At 36.7% G+C, this 16,466-nt stretch overlaps 1 protein-coding gene across 5 annotated transcripts in view; it reads left to right on the plus strand.

The window, feature by feature from the left end:
- Positions 1 to 16,466, plus strand: part of CCSER1 (coiled-coil serine rich protein 1) — a 607,763-nt gene that overhangs the window by 290,335 nt on the left and 300,962 nt on the right. For all 5 annotated transcript variants that reach the window (XM_053976370.1, XM_053976371.1, XM_053976374.1 and 2 more), the window contains exon 7: positions 7,970 to 8,047. In XM_053976370.1, coding sequence (XP_053832345.1) covers positions 7,970 to 8,047 — 78 coding nt within the window. The remainder of the gene's footprint in view (positions 1 to 7,969; positions 8,048 to 16,466) is intronic.

Below are 16,466 nucleotides of genomic sequence, written 5' to 3' on the forward strand. Positions count from 1 at the left end.
ATCACTATTTTTTTAGCATTTACTTCTATCAACATTATACAGAAGAAGTGCTGCAGCCAGAAAAAACCTATTTCAAATTGTAAAATGTCACTTGTTTCTTTTCATGTAGTGTGAAGAAAACACCCAGCCTGTCTTCCTTGATTTAGTGGCAGATACATACAGATGTTTAAAATGTTTCCTTTAAGCTGTTATTGGGTAATTCAAGATAGCTTTGAGAATGAAGCTACTGCATCTAAATAAGTTAAAATACCCTGTCAGGAGTGGTTCCATACTGAAATTGTAAACACCCTTTTGAGAACTGATGAAGAAGTGAGAATAATTGCAATCACAACATTTAGGAAGTGCAAAATAGCTTGTTAAAACCTCAATGAAATGCATAGCAATTGAAGGCATCTGAATCCTTTTTGGGAATCACAGAAAAATAGAACATAGCCTCAGATTAAAACACAGTTGTAAAACTCTGGCAAAGTTGTCCATGATGTTTACAAAGTAAAATAAACTTAGGAAACAACTGGACAATTTAGTAGAAAATTATTAATGAAAGTCAGGTTGGCTTCATTACATTCAGATTGAAAAAATAAGTTGTGTCAGTATTATGAAACATTGTCCTCATTTAGATGAAAGCACTGTAAGTCAGGGAAACTCTAGTCAGTTAATTGAACAAAATATTGGAGAAGATACCACCTATATCCCTGTCTACTTATGGGCAAAGGAATATACTGGACAGTAAAGCATGTGTAGTTTTTGGATGCGAGGTTGGTATATGTTAAAATGTGTGTCTTAAAGAAAGATATTAATTAGTAGCAAGTACAAATAGATTTTTGTCTTGAAGGAATAATGTCTTTTGTAGACTAAAAAAAGACGTTACATTGGCTGTAAGGTGATCACAAACATCTTTCAGAGCTTCATGGAGAACAGTGAATTGTGAGCATAGGAACTGTTGTGCTGAACCTGGCACCTAAATCCATGTTTGGCTTCAACAGTGGCCATCTGTGGGTACTTCAGAGGAACTTGGAGAACAACCTGGTTTGGGGAGCATTTTTTTCCTAACCCATCAGAACAGTTGCTCCCCTATATCCAGCAGCAAATAAATGTATATTCTGTTTATACTTTTGTCCTCTGTAATCTTAATGGTAGGTGCATTTATTGTTTGTATCAATATCTGGTCCTTTTTAATTCCACCTTGTATCTTGGTCCCAGTATGTTATGTTAGGTAATGATGCATAACATGCCTGTGTGTGTAAGGAAGGGAGAGGAGTCAATTCTGTTCTCTGATTTGACCCTTCTGAGTTTGATTAATTGATTAGTTCTGTTCTAAGTGTTTTATCTGGAAGTGCAGGAAAACAGTGGATCTCTATGCAGAGAAAATGTAGAAGTTTGAGAGAGCCCAGAGGTTCTCTGCTGATAGCCTCTTCTTTGAGTGGATGCTGACCAGACATTTTCTTTCAGATTCAGATTATGACTGTGGTGTGGAGTATCAGGTAGTTACTGTGAGTGCTGTGATGCAGGCTTTGGAGAAAGAAAGTGTCTTTGTGACTAGAGTTAAAAAAACCCACACTCAACCTACTGTGAGAGACAACCATCTTTTTTTCTACAAAGCTGAAAGCAGTTTGAGAAAAAAAAAAAGTGTACATTTGAAAGATCTCCTGCTAGGAAAGAAAAGCAATTGAAATAGACAGCCTGCAGATTAAAATCCCTGGAGAGCACTTGGTTTTCTCAATTGTCTGCTGAAAGAGCAGAAAAAGCTGATTTTATATGATATTATTAGGGAGGAATATACAATAACAAAATGTCAAGGCTGGATAGTATAGTCAATGAAGTATGAAAGAAACAATAGAAACTGAAGAGGGAGTAGAGTTTTGCTTAAGGAAGTTAGTTCTCCACTGTATTGTCAACAAAGCATTTACATCTGTGAAAGCAACCCCCTGGTTTTCATTAGGATAAAAATATTACTGGAGTTGCATTTAATATCATGTGTCATGGTAGCAGTCCTAACTGAGAGAGTGACAGTCACTGATCCCACGGGTCTCCTCTCAAAGAGGTGTTAACCCCAAAGTCATTGTCCAAATTAGTTTTGAAATTAGATTCTGCTTGCAATAGAAGTGAAAGGGATTTTTAGAGATTAACTTGCAGTGAATTTGCTGTTGGGAAGGTAGAAATGGTTTTCTCCTACATATTAATGGACTCTTCATGTAACCTCTCTGTGGCAGGAAGTTGTCTGACAAGGAAACTTGTGTCTCTGTTTATTACGAGTTTTGTGGAGGAAAGCAGAGAGAAAAGACAGACTTGGAGGATGAGCAGGGTAAAATCCAGGTGAAAATAAAGAGAAGAAAGGAAGATATATTTGCTGTTAAATAAATGCATTATTTATGTAATGACATACATGTCATTGTAAGAAATGTGATATTTCTGTGCTTATAAAAACAGACCTTTTCCCCCACTGAATTGTAAACCAGCAACCTCCCATTCCCAGTAGTTCAGCTTTCTACTTTATTTACAAATTTCATATCCTTTATCAAGGTGTTGTCCTTGTCCTAGCTACCAACTTATTTTTATGCTAAGGAATTTCATATTGCCATTTTAGAAACTGAAAAATAGATAATAATAGTAATTTGTGCTTTGTGCTTTGGTGTTCTTACACTTTTGCAATTAATATAAGGAGAAGAGAGATAGGTAACTAAATATCTGAGTAAATTAACTTTATATTAAATATAAAGCAGTGTGAAAATATAGTCAGAGTCTAAACTATTTCAAACACAGTAGCCCTTCAACAAACCGTGTACACTTTGTTACCTGCTGGTTATGGGCTTTATAATTGATTTAGTCTAATTAGAAGGTTGAAAGAGCTTCTTTTCAGCTATTTTTCCAAGTGGAAATAAATAACAGTCAACAAAATATTCTTCCTACTAACCCCTCCTTGGTGGAAGAAATATGTGAAGTATTAGATTTAAGACTCTTCCTGAAAACTCAGACTCTTCTAAAAAAAAACCAAAAACAGTACTGAATGTACAAATACTGCTAAGTGACAGATCAGTATCTTATCTTTTATGAGGTGGAATTTCCCAACTTCCCCAGGTGATTGGCTTTGCTTAGATTGTGAGAGGAATCAGGACTAATCTGTATGCCTGTATACTAATTGCTGATTGAGAATCAGTAGGTAATTGAACCACTGAAACCTTACCCGGCTGTCTGTACCTCATGGAGCATAAAAAGAGGTAGCAAGACACAGTAGCAGCTGTAATTTAAGCTTCACCCCTGCAACAGGAGCTACAATAACTCAGGTCAGATGCAAGACCCATGCAGCCTTCCTAGCTATGGGAGCAGCAAGCTCCAGGCAAATACTGGAAAATAATACTTAAATGTCTCAGCTGTTAATGGCATGCATTAGTAATTAGTAAGATATTTAACTGTATTTTCTAAGGAAGGAGATATGACATAGATTTATAAATAACATCTGAATTGTATTCATAGATTTTACAAAACACATTTTAAGGAGGCTCTCGCTCCATTCTTAGTGATGGGAGATGCTGGGGGACGTTACTTAAACCTGATAGAGGGAGGGAGGTGAAAGCTTTTATTGTGTATCTACTATTTTCTTTAAACCAATTTTCATTTTTCCAACCTCAGTTGTTTATAGAAAAATTATTTGCAGGAAGTATATGTATGAGCAAAACCTCTTAATGACATTAAATAATACAGAAATTACAGAAATCAGAGCACTCCAAGAGTGTGTAAGAGAGCAGGGCACACCCTGGAAGAATAACTGGATGATTCTGTCTTTGTTTTTCACCTCCCTTCATAGCTTTGCGCAAATCACTTTACCTTCTTTTTCACTTCCATGGATAAAATGGGATAATGATATTTAAGTACAATATTTCATAAAAATACAGTGCAGACCCATTAATAAATCCATTTGCAGGTCTTTGATTACTTCAGTATATCAAAATGTCACTACTGAGCTTGCAGACTGCACTTATTTAATTTCCTAGTTCTACTCAACTTCTAGATTATAAAATGATATTTTCTGACATAACTTATGATACAACTAAAACAATCACTCTGAAAGTCACTCCAACACTCATCCACTACCCCTTAGACAAAGCTATAAAGTACACAGATTGTCGTTTCTTCAGTTATTATAAAGATTTATTGGATCTCTTGCTCTAATATCCACTGAAGGTTTTCTCTGTCAGTATTAATTCCTTAGATCAATAAATTGTGATACTGGTCTCCTGAGAAGTCAGTGTCTGCCAGCTACCATTGCAATGTTTACCCCTGTTGAAAAGCAGCTGTAGCAAATTAAATTGGCTTCTGTTGGTAGATGGTCCTTATTTTATGGCACAATTAACAAAGGCTGACAGGCCACCTCCTAAAGAACATCAGATTAAAGGCAAGGGTTTATAGCAAGAAAAATCTGAATTTATGCTTTCATTTATAGAAAAGTTGCTGAAGACTGGAAGATGACACTTCAGAAGAAGGAGTCCTTTTCAAAGGAGCACGTTTTTAACACTGTGCACATGCCTTATGTTCTGTGTTGCTGGAGAACCCCTGACTACATTCTCTAATCTGCTGTTAGACAGTTTACATTGTTATGTAGGTTTGTGAAATGTTCTGCTTTGAGGAAGGTACAGACAAGTGGAATAAAACAAAACCAAGCCTGTAACTACTTTAAAACAGCTCTAGAAACAGCTGCTTTCACTTCCATCTAGCTCAAATGATGAGAATTTGTCCTCAAACAGTATCCTGACCTTGGATCTCCGAAATGGATGTAGCAATGGGAAAAGTTTGTTCTCTTTGACTTGTTTTCTTCCTTTGCCTCGTTATCAGGAAACTTCCTGATCACAGTTTTAACATTGCTCTCCAAGGATAAATGATTAGCATGGCCTATCAGTGACTCCAAGGTACCTGTTCAACTGCACAATAAGGATGATGTATATTTAGATTGATTCTAGAAATAAGAATAAAACTTGAGTGTTGATCTTTGCAATCATGGAAGAGTTATTGACTCTTCTAATAATGACTCTTTTTCTCATTCTAATAATGTGAGTTTTCTGGATATTAGCAGACTGTTGCAAACAAACAAACAACAACAACAAAAAAAAAAAGCCTAAAAGCACTGAGAGAAATGCTCGCAGGGTTTTCTTTTTTTTTGGCATGGGCAAGATGGTATTTTTCTAAACTGTTTTACTGAGAAATATTTGAATTGTTTGGTATTCAGATATTTTGAAAATGTAGTTTAGGTGATTAAAGCTGTGCAACTTTTCTGCCCTCTGGTAAACTGAGAGGTTTCCACTGACACATGGAAAAGGCTCAGTCAACAAAACCCAGCTGTGCATTTTGTGCATCAAAAACACATATTAAAATGATACTTACACAACAAAGTACTGCAAAATCAGAGGTCCTAATTTGCCTAATAATTTGAATTAAGATACAAATTAGGTTTATTTAGCATTTGTGATGACATACAATATATAATTATAGCCCAATGGTATAGCATTTTCTGGTTAATTTATAACTAAAACCTATCAAGTTTATGCTGGACTTGAAGTCCCCATTGAGTAAATTCCTCACAGTGATTTTTTTTTTTTAATATGTATGGGGAGCTTTAGACTGCAAAGTGTGATTATGATAAAGACACCACAGAGAGCAAATTTTAAGTAGGGAGTGTGGTCTTGTTTGAAATTCTTAGTATATTGCTTCAGGAAGGCAAGCTATCAACATCTTTCATAGCAGTGATTAGTGTAAGGGTTTGGGTTTTTTAATAGCTCAAGAAACAACCCTTTTGGTGCTGTCTCACTCAGTTCTCCCCACTGGGTTTAATTAATTCACACAGGCACAGATAGTGCTCTGCTTTCCTTAGAGAGGAAAATTACTGAAGGTGTTGGAGGGGCCACTGTGAGAATGTATATGTGGCCAGCTCCAGGCTCTTCTGCCAGTGCTCCAGAAGCCAGGTAGTCATAGTGCCCTTCTTAACATGCTCACCCCCTCCCCTCCCCCCCGCCCCGCCACAGTAGCCCTTTTAATTCAGGCATGGTGCCACATCAGTGTGACACCGGACCTGGGCTGGCTTCTGTCCAGTCATCATGGAAGAGCAGATGTTTTTCTGAGGCCATCCTCTGGATGTGCCCTGAGATGTTTTGTGACAACACCAGCATCATCCTCAGGCCTGTTAAACTTTCCTTGGATTCCAGCTATCCCTGAACAACGTGCAGATCACGCTTTGCAGATTTTCCTAGTGATTAAAGATAGGTCTGCTCTCGTGCACACTTCTAATTACAAATTATGATATTTGATTTGGTTTGGAACTCAGATACTTGATTTCCCCCCCCCCTTAATTTTTTTTTTTTTCTATTCTATGTAAATTAAAAGGTGAATTGTCTTCCTCTGAGATGCTGGCATTTGAGGCAAAACATTCCCACAGAAGCGTCCAGTTTTGTCTGCACTCTGTGTTTAATGTAGAACAGCTAAGTTTCACTTCATTTTGTAAATATTACTGGCCAGTTTTCTTGATGATAAGTGCAGGAGTCCAAGTTAAATTTTGTAATGTTTCTGAATACAATGGATTCTACAGATATACTGGCTTTCTGACATGCTTCAATCTCTCTTTATTCCTCAACATCATCTCTGTGTTCTGCAGGTTATAAATTACCTGTCTCTTTCTTAGGATATAACTACCATGGCTCCTTTCTTTCTCATTTACTTGCATCCCTATTATTTAGCAAGTAACAGCTGTCTTTTCTTTCAGCTATGGTGTAACTGATAGGTATCTAATTTAACTCACATTTTTCCAGTGGGTGTTAACTTTGAAGTCTCTGTGCCCTGTTTTGGATTTGACACAGGGATTTTGTACCCAAAATTTTGTCTTTTTTCATCCCTTACCAGTTGGCTGATTAAAATGCAGTGTCCCTCCATAAACATCTCCTGATGAATGAGCTGTTAGAAATTACTGGATGGAGCAGTGTGCTTCATTTACAGAATTTGGGTTTATCAAAAGACTTAGAGTAGATTCATAGCGATGCAGAAGCAGGTGTTGGGTTAGTCAAGCGCACAAGTTGAATTTATGAATTCATTCTGCATTGCAGTGCTACATTGTGAAAAGGAATGACTGCTAGGCCATGCAAACTTGTTGATTTTTTTTCTTATATTCTTAATTTCTGTTTTACTGGTGCTCATGGTGGATTTTTTTTTTTTTCATTTTTGCACTTTCATTTTTCCAAGAAGTAGCATTATTCTAGCTTTCTCCAGAACAATTATGATATTGTTTATATATGTTCTTCTATTATTATTACCATTCTATATTGTTAAGAGTCACACATTTGTTTTAATATTTTTCATATCTGTGAAAATAATGACAATGCTAACCCACAGGTTACTGAAATATTATCTGAAGAGGGTGGTGTCCTAGGTCAATTTTTCAAGCATTTTGACTTGACAGATCCATTGAAGTATACTGAATGATTTTGATTTATAACTTTGGTCTTCATTGTTTCTTTTATTGTATTAGTGCTCATTTGTAAGGTATATTGACTCATGCGAATGAGATCTCTTTTTAAACATTGAACCTAACATTTTCTTGCAGTATATTGTTTTCCTGTTAATTTTTCCTTCTAAATATACTATTGAGTCATCCCAAGAATTATTTAAAATTTTATGTCATAGTTTCTGTCATAGTTTATGTCATAGATGAATTTTTCTATATGAACAAATATGAACAGCATATTTGTGTACTTGTGCATATATTTCAGTCTTTGAATGGGAGTTAATCCAAAATAAAATGCAAGTACTTACCCATTAGTGAAATACTTGAACTTATTACAAGCAAATAAAGTACAGGTTGCAGTTGTCAGTCTAATTCTTTTGGATTTCCAGTGCTGTTTTCAAGCTCTTTCTTTTGCCCTCCTCCAAAATGTAAAAAAATTGTCTGTAGAACTTGATTGGAAATGCAAACTCCTGTGTACTTTTCTTTCAGAGTACGGACATGAGCCCAGCTGGCAGCACAGCCTCCCTCCCCATTAGCCCCCTTCCTGAGGAGCCATTGTTTTTCAAGGTACAGTTAATTAATTTAATCATAAATATTGTCTATTAATAATATCATGTTAGCTGCTCTGCTGTGAAGTGCTATTGTTGCTTCTTCCTTTTCTTCAAATTACTGTGATGTCAGCAGATGTTCTGTGTATATACCATGCAATTTTCAAGAAATACCTAGAATACAATGCTGGTTTTGAGTATTTTTCCAGCAGATTACAGCTGTGAACTGTTGTTTGTAAGACTGTGTTTTTATCCATCATCCCATTTGGATATGTGTATTCCTGTCCAGGTGTGTGTTGTCAACAGATTTCGCTTTATTTTGTATTTCAAATACACCTTTTAACAAAACAATGATTAGTTTCTCCAAGGATACAGGAGACATTAAAGGTCTGTCAAAGAACGGTTTTGGCACAAGTCCATTGTAAGCCACAGGCCTGGCATTTTAGTTAATAATAAATTTTGGGACAATGTCCACAACTTCATGAGGTTTAACCTGTGATGAGTGAGTTGCGATATGTCACTTTCAGCTGACACCATGATATCCTTCCCTGGGACACAGAATAGCCTTAGGCAGATCCTCTTGGAAGAGGTCTTCTGAGGCCACCTAGGTACTCAAAGCAGTGCTGCACCATCTAGCAAAGAGATCACATTGCCAGTTGTTCCCTTAGATAAGGAAGAGGGAACTTGGATTTTCAGCATCATTCACTCAATTGGGTGTCATAATACGGACTAAGTTACATTCAGAGAAGTATCCCTTTTAAAATTTTCCCTCTCCCAGGTAAGTTTCCACCTTCTGTGTGCCTACAATTAGTTGACTGGGTTGAGCTGTAGTCACTTTGTGATGATGCAAAGTTAAAGCTGAGTAACTGGAATTAATGAAGTTTGATGATGTGAAGTTTGTGTCTCTCCTGCATGTTCTTCCAGCACAGAAAATAACAGTGTCCTTCTGACCTGGCCAAGGCCAGAAAAGAAACTCCTTTTTTTTCCCCCCATATTTTCAGTGTCTGTGCAGCAGTTGTACAACCAGCCAACTGATACTTGCTATTGGAAGGGTTGTGGCTTGTGCTTGCTCTGTTTTATTAGTGGAGGTACAGATGGGATATCAGTGATCAGCTATTCATTGATTCTTATTCCTCTTTTGGGATTTAACGCTTTTAAGACCCTGTCTCTCAATCAGATTTGGCTGAAATTAAGTAATGTTGTGCCCAGATACCAGGGTACGCATCTTTATTTCTTTAGAACACCATTTTAAGTGCACATTAAAGTCTGCTCAACATTCTAAGCCAGATTCAGTAGCTGAGTCTCCTTGTGTCTGGAAAACCACTAGGATATTACACTTAGAAAGAAATGGGCTGCTCAGCTCAGATAAAGACGGAAGAGGTAAGAAAATCTAACTTCTTAATTTTCATGTTAAGGTAATCAAACATTGCTCTGTTTGCATCGGGGCACTGACAAGTACACTGTAGGGCCTTTGTTTTTTAAGAAAATGGTGTTCCTATAACCCAAAATGGGTTGTAAATTACTTGTTTGAAGTGGAATAGTTGCTCTAATAAAACAGTAAAGATGTTTTTCATATTAAAAGTCTAGTAGAAATAGTAAAAGAAACTGAAAAATCGGGCAGAGAGCATTACTTAATCCTTCATTTTCAGTCAATTTTCAAACCAGGAAGCATTTTTCTTTGCAATTCAAGCAAAATGAATGGAGGTCAGATCAGGAAAATGTTAAATGCATTTCACAGCATTTAGTAGATTAGAAATAAAAATAATGTAAAATGTAACAGTTTCTGTTACTTCTCCTTGGCTCACTCCAAGAGAGAGCACTATTGTTCAAGTTGTAATGTGAATGACTGGTTTTACAAGCCATAACCCTCTCTGAATACTGTCAGTCAATAATATTGGCTTTTGATGATGGAATGGTGCATTTCCCTTAGCAACATGATAATAACCTTTCCCACATCCTTGCTGTAGAGAAGGAGATTGAAAAAGAAATTCCATTCTGTGGTTCGGAAAGCACAGGTGTAATGAAGCAGGGCCCTATAAACTGCCTCTCTTTGGGACAGTTGAAGATCTCTGAGCTAATGAGCTTTTATATTAGACTGTGAAATGAAACCAAGCCTGTGTTCTCAATCATACCTGGTTTTATACCAAGAAAGAGAACTGTCCTTCCTTGGATTTTAACGATTTGCCTTCAAAAGGAAGTCTGCATTTCTGCGTAAGGAATGAATGCAAATCCTGTCACCATACTCTTCTTGTATATCCAACTTCATCAAAGCAGATGCCTGTCATTTTTAGTCCCACAGGATATGTGCTGGAAAAATATGGAGAACCTAAGCTTGTACAAAACCATTTTAAGATTTTGAATTTACTCTAGTGAAAGTTAGAAACCAGATTTCCTGGAAGTACTTTTAAGTTTCATCTCAGCTCTGCTAACACCAACCTCAGCTACCATTCTCCCAATATATTGCACATGCTGTGACTTGCAGCAGAAAGGTCCAAATCATAAAAAACCCTGCTCAGGAGTGTTTGGAGGAAGATATTTTCCAGTGCAACAAGAGATAGTCCACCTGAGTCCATCATATACCATTACTTTAACTGAGTCATTGTGCTTTACTTACATCAAGACAGTACCTTTAAAAGTGTATCACTGATACCCAGCAAGAGGAGTAGAAAACAATTGGGTAAGAAATAAAGGTAGCCATCTCCAGAGCTCTTGAATCCTAAAAGCAACCGTGAGAAAATTACCAGATAAACATACAGTTAATTCCATTTAGCAACCTTTCTTCTGTAAGTGTTGTAAATAGTAGATTTGGTTTCCCTTGAGGAAAGGGGCAACTTTGCACAGCAGCCAGTACAGCCAATTTTCTGTGCGCCTTTGGGGTCCTTCTCCCTGTGAAGTTAGCAACACACAGATGTTCAGAGCAGTCTTCCTTAGCTGTGCTCTTCAACATCTTGGGAAAAAATCCAGTTCAGCCATGTACACAGACGCTTTGGCAAAATATTTCTACAATGATTTTTGATAAAGCCATCATAGGCATTCCTTTTTAATGAGGGTTATTTTTTTTGTCAGATTTCAGCTTTCAATCCTCTACTGTTTTCCATGTGTTTAGAAAAGGAAGATCTTCTCCTATATTGTAGAAAAAGTTTATTTATCCTCTCAGAAAAGAACATCATCTTTGTTGGTGGTTTTGCACTTTAACTTTCAAGTAGGTAGGATCTTCTTTTGAACAGAAGTTTTTTTCTTCTGTTGCTTTATAATATTTCTTGAAGAATTAGGTCTTTGTCTTAGGGAAAAAGTTATGTCACAATTGAAATGTTCCAGAACTAAGAATTTGGAATATAATGGAGCAGAATGGTATTTGTCATGCAACCTTAAGTGTTATTCTATGTTAAAATAGCAAAACTGTAGCTGGCTCAAATGTGAGTGACTTTTAATTATGAGTACTTATATCTGCTCTCATTAGCTGGAATTAAAAATAATCCTGCCTTTCATTTAGAAGGTAAGTGAAGGAGTGGGTATTTCTAAAAGGTCAACTTAGCAAGCAATGTCTCATCCATTTTTTAGAACCTGTTCTTTTCTCCTACTCATTATGCTGTGCTTTATTATAATAGTATCTTATTATTTTAAAATTATTTTAAAATATAGTGACAGTCTTTTAAGAAGAGATCTATGACAGCCATTTGGTACACCAAATATCTAATATTAGCTAATTATACATTATCTGTTGTAATGAGCATCAGTCTCACTGCTTATTAATCACAGCCAAGTTGTAAATAATAACCATAATAGTAATTTATTGTAGAGATGTTTAATTGTGTCTCAATTTTGATTAATCTCAACCATGCTTTACTAATTGGCATTAAATGAAAGAAAAAAAATCCTCCATTATTTCCTTTCTCCTTTGAGGGAGCTGAGAATTTCCTTCAGTATTTATTATCTTACTGTGTTCTGAATTCTGTAATTAATACCCTTTATGCAAATTCCTTGAGTAAGAAAACAGAAGTGCCAGGTCAAGTAGCAAAAATTGACAGTCCTCAGTAGTGTTATCACTGCTGTAGGTGTAGTGAAGTGTAGTCTAGACTAAATGATGTCTATACTTAGAGTTCTACTATTCATCCTGCAGCTTTACAGGCTCTGGAAATGCAAATCAGCGTAGTTCACAAATGGGCATGAGCTCTGGCAGCTCCTGACATTTGTGTCTAGAATTAGCAAGAGAGAAATTTTCCATTTGGTCTGTAATCACAATTTAATTTTACAGCAGATATTTGGAATAATCAATATGAAAGGCTCAGTAATGACTGCTGGCTAGCCCAAGGAACGCATCTTTCAGAGTGGGACTTTGTATTTCTAGGTGTAGAATGAAATCTTTTCTTAACTTACTCAGCAATGATGACAGCAAGCTGGTCCTGTAATTCCAAAAGCTTCCTATGCTAGTTGACACAGCCAGTTTATTTACCCTCTCTACCTTAAATGGACTATTTCCAATATTTTAAGTATTTGCTGACACTTCCTTAAATGAAAAAAAAAAATGAATGTGTTGCTTTGTGTTCAAAACAGACTCTGAAATAATCACACAGGCATTGCGACCCCATGGCAGATAGAGCAGGCTAGGGTTCAGTGATGCTCTCCAGTGGGCTGGAGGCCTCATTAGCTCTTGTCCCTCTCATTCCACCCTCCAGCTCAATTTCTGCTTCTTCTGAGAAGCATCTGAATCCTCTGTGGTTTTGGTTTGTTTGTTTTAGATATGTTTTTGATATTTCTAGTAAAGTGAGTGGAGTTGTAGAAGTATGATTCACACAACCCCACCTTTAGTCTTCTGCTGCCTGTCTCCATCCTATTTTAAACCAGTCTGTCACCATTCTTCAGTGGTTTAATCAATTCCTCCCACTCTTAATTGTTATCTCCCATGTCAGTATTTCCTTTCTTTATGACTGCTGTGCTGGTATAGCACAGACTTTTAAAAGTCACATCATCACAGCAGCTTTCTGCCTTTGATGCAAGCCTTCCATTTTGTCATTTCTCAAAAAGATTTATACATCTGATTTTTTTCACAGTCTTCATCATCATAGGATATGAGACCTTGAACAGCACTGAATTAGTTCTGAAGGGAGGAACGTGAAGTAGGTATTATGGGCTCTGTTAGAAGAAACTTCTGTGCATTTATTCACCATCTTTTCCCTTTTCTCAGTAGCTCTGTGCACATTTTTCCGAAGAAAAAGTGTTCTGCCAGCAAGTCTGTCTGAATAGAACCACATCACCTATTTAATGAGTAAATCAAACATTTTTTTTTATTGTGGGGAGTATAGGTACAACATCGGTAATTTCTCAGTGTCACTGATACATTTACTAAATACTAGCATATTTACCAATATTTACTAATGACTAAAAGGATCAGCAGTGAGACTGGGAGCTACACATGTATTGTCTTAGTTCCTTCTGCCTCTATGCCTTGATAATAGTTGCCTTTCTTTCCAAATTTTATACACATGCATTTTTTTAGTGTATTCTCCTTTGTTTTATTGAAGCTTTCATCATAGCTTGACCTCTAGTTCAAAATTTTTAAATTACAGTCTTTATCTTAAAGAAAACTGATGATTTTCATGCTATAAATTCAGTTATTTACTCAGTGAATCACATATAGGAAAATGATTAATGTATGTCTTATTAAAATCTTGAAGAGCAACCAGAAACACAAGTGATGCTTCAGCAAAGGCATGCAGAAGGATCATCATTTTTTCAGTTAACAGGGTTTCCAGCATAACTTAACATTTTATATAATCAGCACTGCAAGGGTAAATATTGGGTTCATTCAGGTTCCTCCCCTCAGGCAGACACATGCTCACACAATGAATTCTGATGCATACCTACAAAGTAAGCCTTTCCTGCTGAGTGCTCTATATCCAAGATTTAAAAGTCATAAAACTTGTAACATTATAGGTTGCTGACAAGATTTTATCACTAAGACTATGAAAAAGGATTTTCTTGAAACTCCATGGGAGGATTCTGATACACCCAGTAAGAGCACTCAAAGTGCTAATCTAATCATCTCAATACAGACAGTAAATCCTCCTAATTTCCCTTGTCATGGGACTGATAGGCAGAAGGAAATCTGGTGTGTTGAGGAATCCATTCAGTGCAGGCAGCTCGGAGTGCAGCTGGGGGGCAGGAGCCCGAGCCCCAGGCAAGAGGCAGAACAAAGGTCCCAGGTGCCTGTGGCCCAGCCAGGGCACCGGGCACTCAGGAGCTGATGACTCCAGACTTTGCTGCACTTAGACTGTGAGGGTGTAAAAGCTCAGGATTTTTTTGTTTGGGGCTGCTCCTCGGAGGCACCAGCTTGAGCTGTGATTTGTTATTTTGTTACTGCATGTGATTAAATGATATAAAGGATCTGGAAGTCTGAGACTGCTCTGAGAAACCTGGTGTGACTGTGTAAGTGTGGAACGTGTAGCTGTAAAAGGTCCTAAGTCCCAGCTCAGGTGCTGCGAGAGTGGCTGCCAGAGGGGCTCCTGGATAGTTGGACAGGGAAGTTTCCTTATCAGGCATTTGTAAAATATAATGCATGTTTTTTTTTGTTTGTTGCATTTTTTTGTGGTTTTTTATTTTTGGTTTGGATTTTTTTTTTAAGTGAGCAGACTCATTATAAAGAGTCTGGAATAAAATTTCATCTAAGTCAATGGCCCACTGACTATAGTGGCCATGGCCACTCCAGGCCATGGATGGCATGGATTATGTCAGAGGCATCAATTACTTTAGAAGTAAAAATATTCATCTGTGTTGACCATTTTAACCCCATCAATTATTTTAAAGGTGAAAATGTAAATCCATTTTGACCATACCGACCCAAGAGTACTTTCTGTAGTTGTTTAAATGAGATAAAATTCAAGTGCTTTCATGAATTATGTTCAATATAGTAGAACATGTAGGTAGAACCTTTTGCTACGCATGAGTTTATTTAATAATAATTTAATAATTTAATAATAATTATTCACTTTCCAGCATGTGTTACAGCAATGAATGTTTTCTTCCTAGGATAAATTAAACAAACTGGGGACTTGAAAATGGGTTTTCTACATCTCAGATGTGTATTCTCACTGTAGCAGGTCCTCTCTCTCCCTTTCTGGCCAAGGACTGCTGTTTTTTTCATCCAGAAAGCCTCTGAAAATCACAGGTGTGGAAACTTGACATGTTTTTGACAAGAAGCTTTGACTTAGTGAAATTACTTATTTTAAATGGAAAACATCTGATTCTTGACTCTTCTATTAGAACATGTATAAACAACTTTCCCAGTAGTGAGTAATGTTAATGACCCATCCCCATGTTTTCAAACATAATCCATTACAGTGAGAAATTGAGGGTTGGAATTTGAAATCCTTATCAAGTTAAATGTCTCAAAAGTACAACATTAAAAATAACTGAGTGACTTCGAAAATGTTCACCAAGAGTTTAGAGAGGCAGATATTTTTGTGAGCAATTTAGACAGCCATTAACTGAAATTAAAGGCAAGATCTAATTGCTGACACATAGATACCTTGTGCCACTTCTGAAAGCTCTATCCTGTCTTTCCTCTGGCTAACTTTCTAGCAGAGCCTGTTATTGACAGGTGATGAAAGCTGTTGTGCTGTAGTTTGATTTTTGTTGTCTCCTTGGTTTCTTTTCCATTTAAGTTTGTGACTTAGTCATGCTCTGTCTCTTGGTAAGTTACAAACTCCTTTGTGAGCCACTTCTTTATAATGAGCTGTTTAGTTTTACTGAGGAATGTGGCTTGTCTGGGAAGCTTTGATGGCCTGATGCAATGGTGACTTACATTGTTAGGTAGGGTCTTCTGAAGTGCTGTTCCGGTTTCCACCAACCTTTGCATTGTTGTATAACATTAAAGCTAATTCTGTGTGGAAAAAAAATATTCTCCCCTGTTTTTAAAGATTATAACATCATTTTGGTAGTACTGGAGCAAATTTCTTGTTTTTGAAAGGTGTAATATACTTTGATTTTAATACATAGCATGTGCATTCAATTTATTCTCTGTCCTTCTCCTTGCTCCTGGTATAGTTCAATACTTTTTATTGGTAGTGAAATATATTTGTGTGCTTAAGGTGACTTTTTAGTGCCTTGCCTTTTTCTTTAAGAACCATAAAGTTTCTTCTACCTTTTTGACTCACTTTTTTAAAATCGGGACAGGTAAAAGGATGTCTTTGTTGATTGAAATTTTCTTAAGTGTGGCTGTATGAACTGGCTCTTAATAGTAGTCCAGAAAAAGTTATGTCTCTTCATGTGTATAGAATAAGAAATCTATTTATTCAAGCTTCTTCATTTATCAGAGATTTTAATAAGAGTCCTGAAAGCCATTGGGGATGGAGACAATGGAAAGTGTCAGTTTTAATTATTTAAAAAATGTTGGAAACCCAGTCTTAAGGCTGTGGGTTTGTTGGATTGCTGTAATGGGG

This window comes from Vidua macroura, chromosome 4, assembly GCF_024509145.1.
Source record: "Vidua macroura isolate BioBank_ID:100142 chromosome 4, ASM2450914v1, whole genome shotgun sequence".
Lineage (NCBI taxonomy): Eukaryota > Metazoa > Chordata > Aves > Passeriformes > Viduidae > Vidua > Vidua macroura.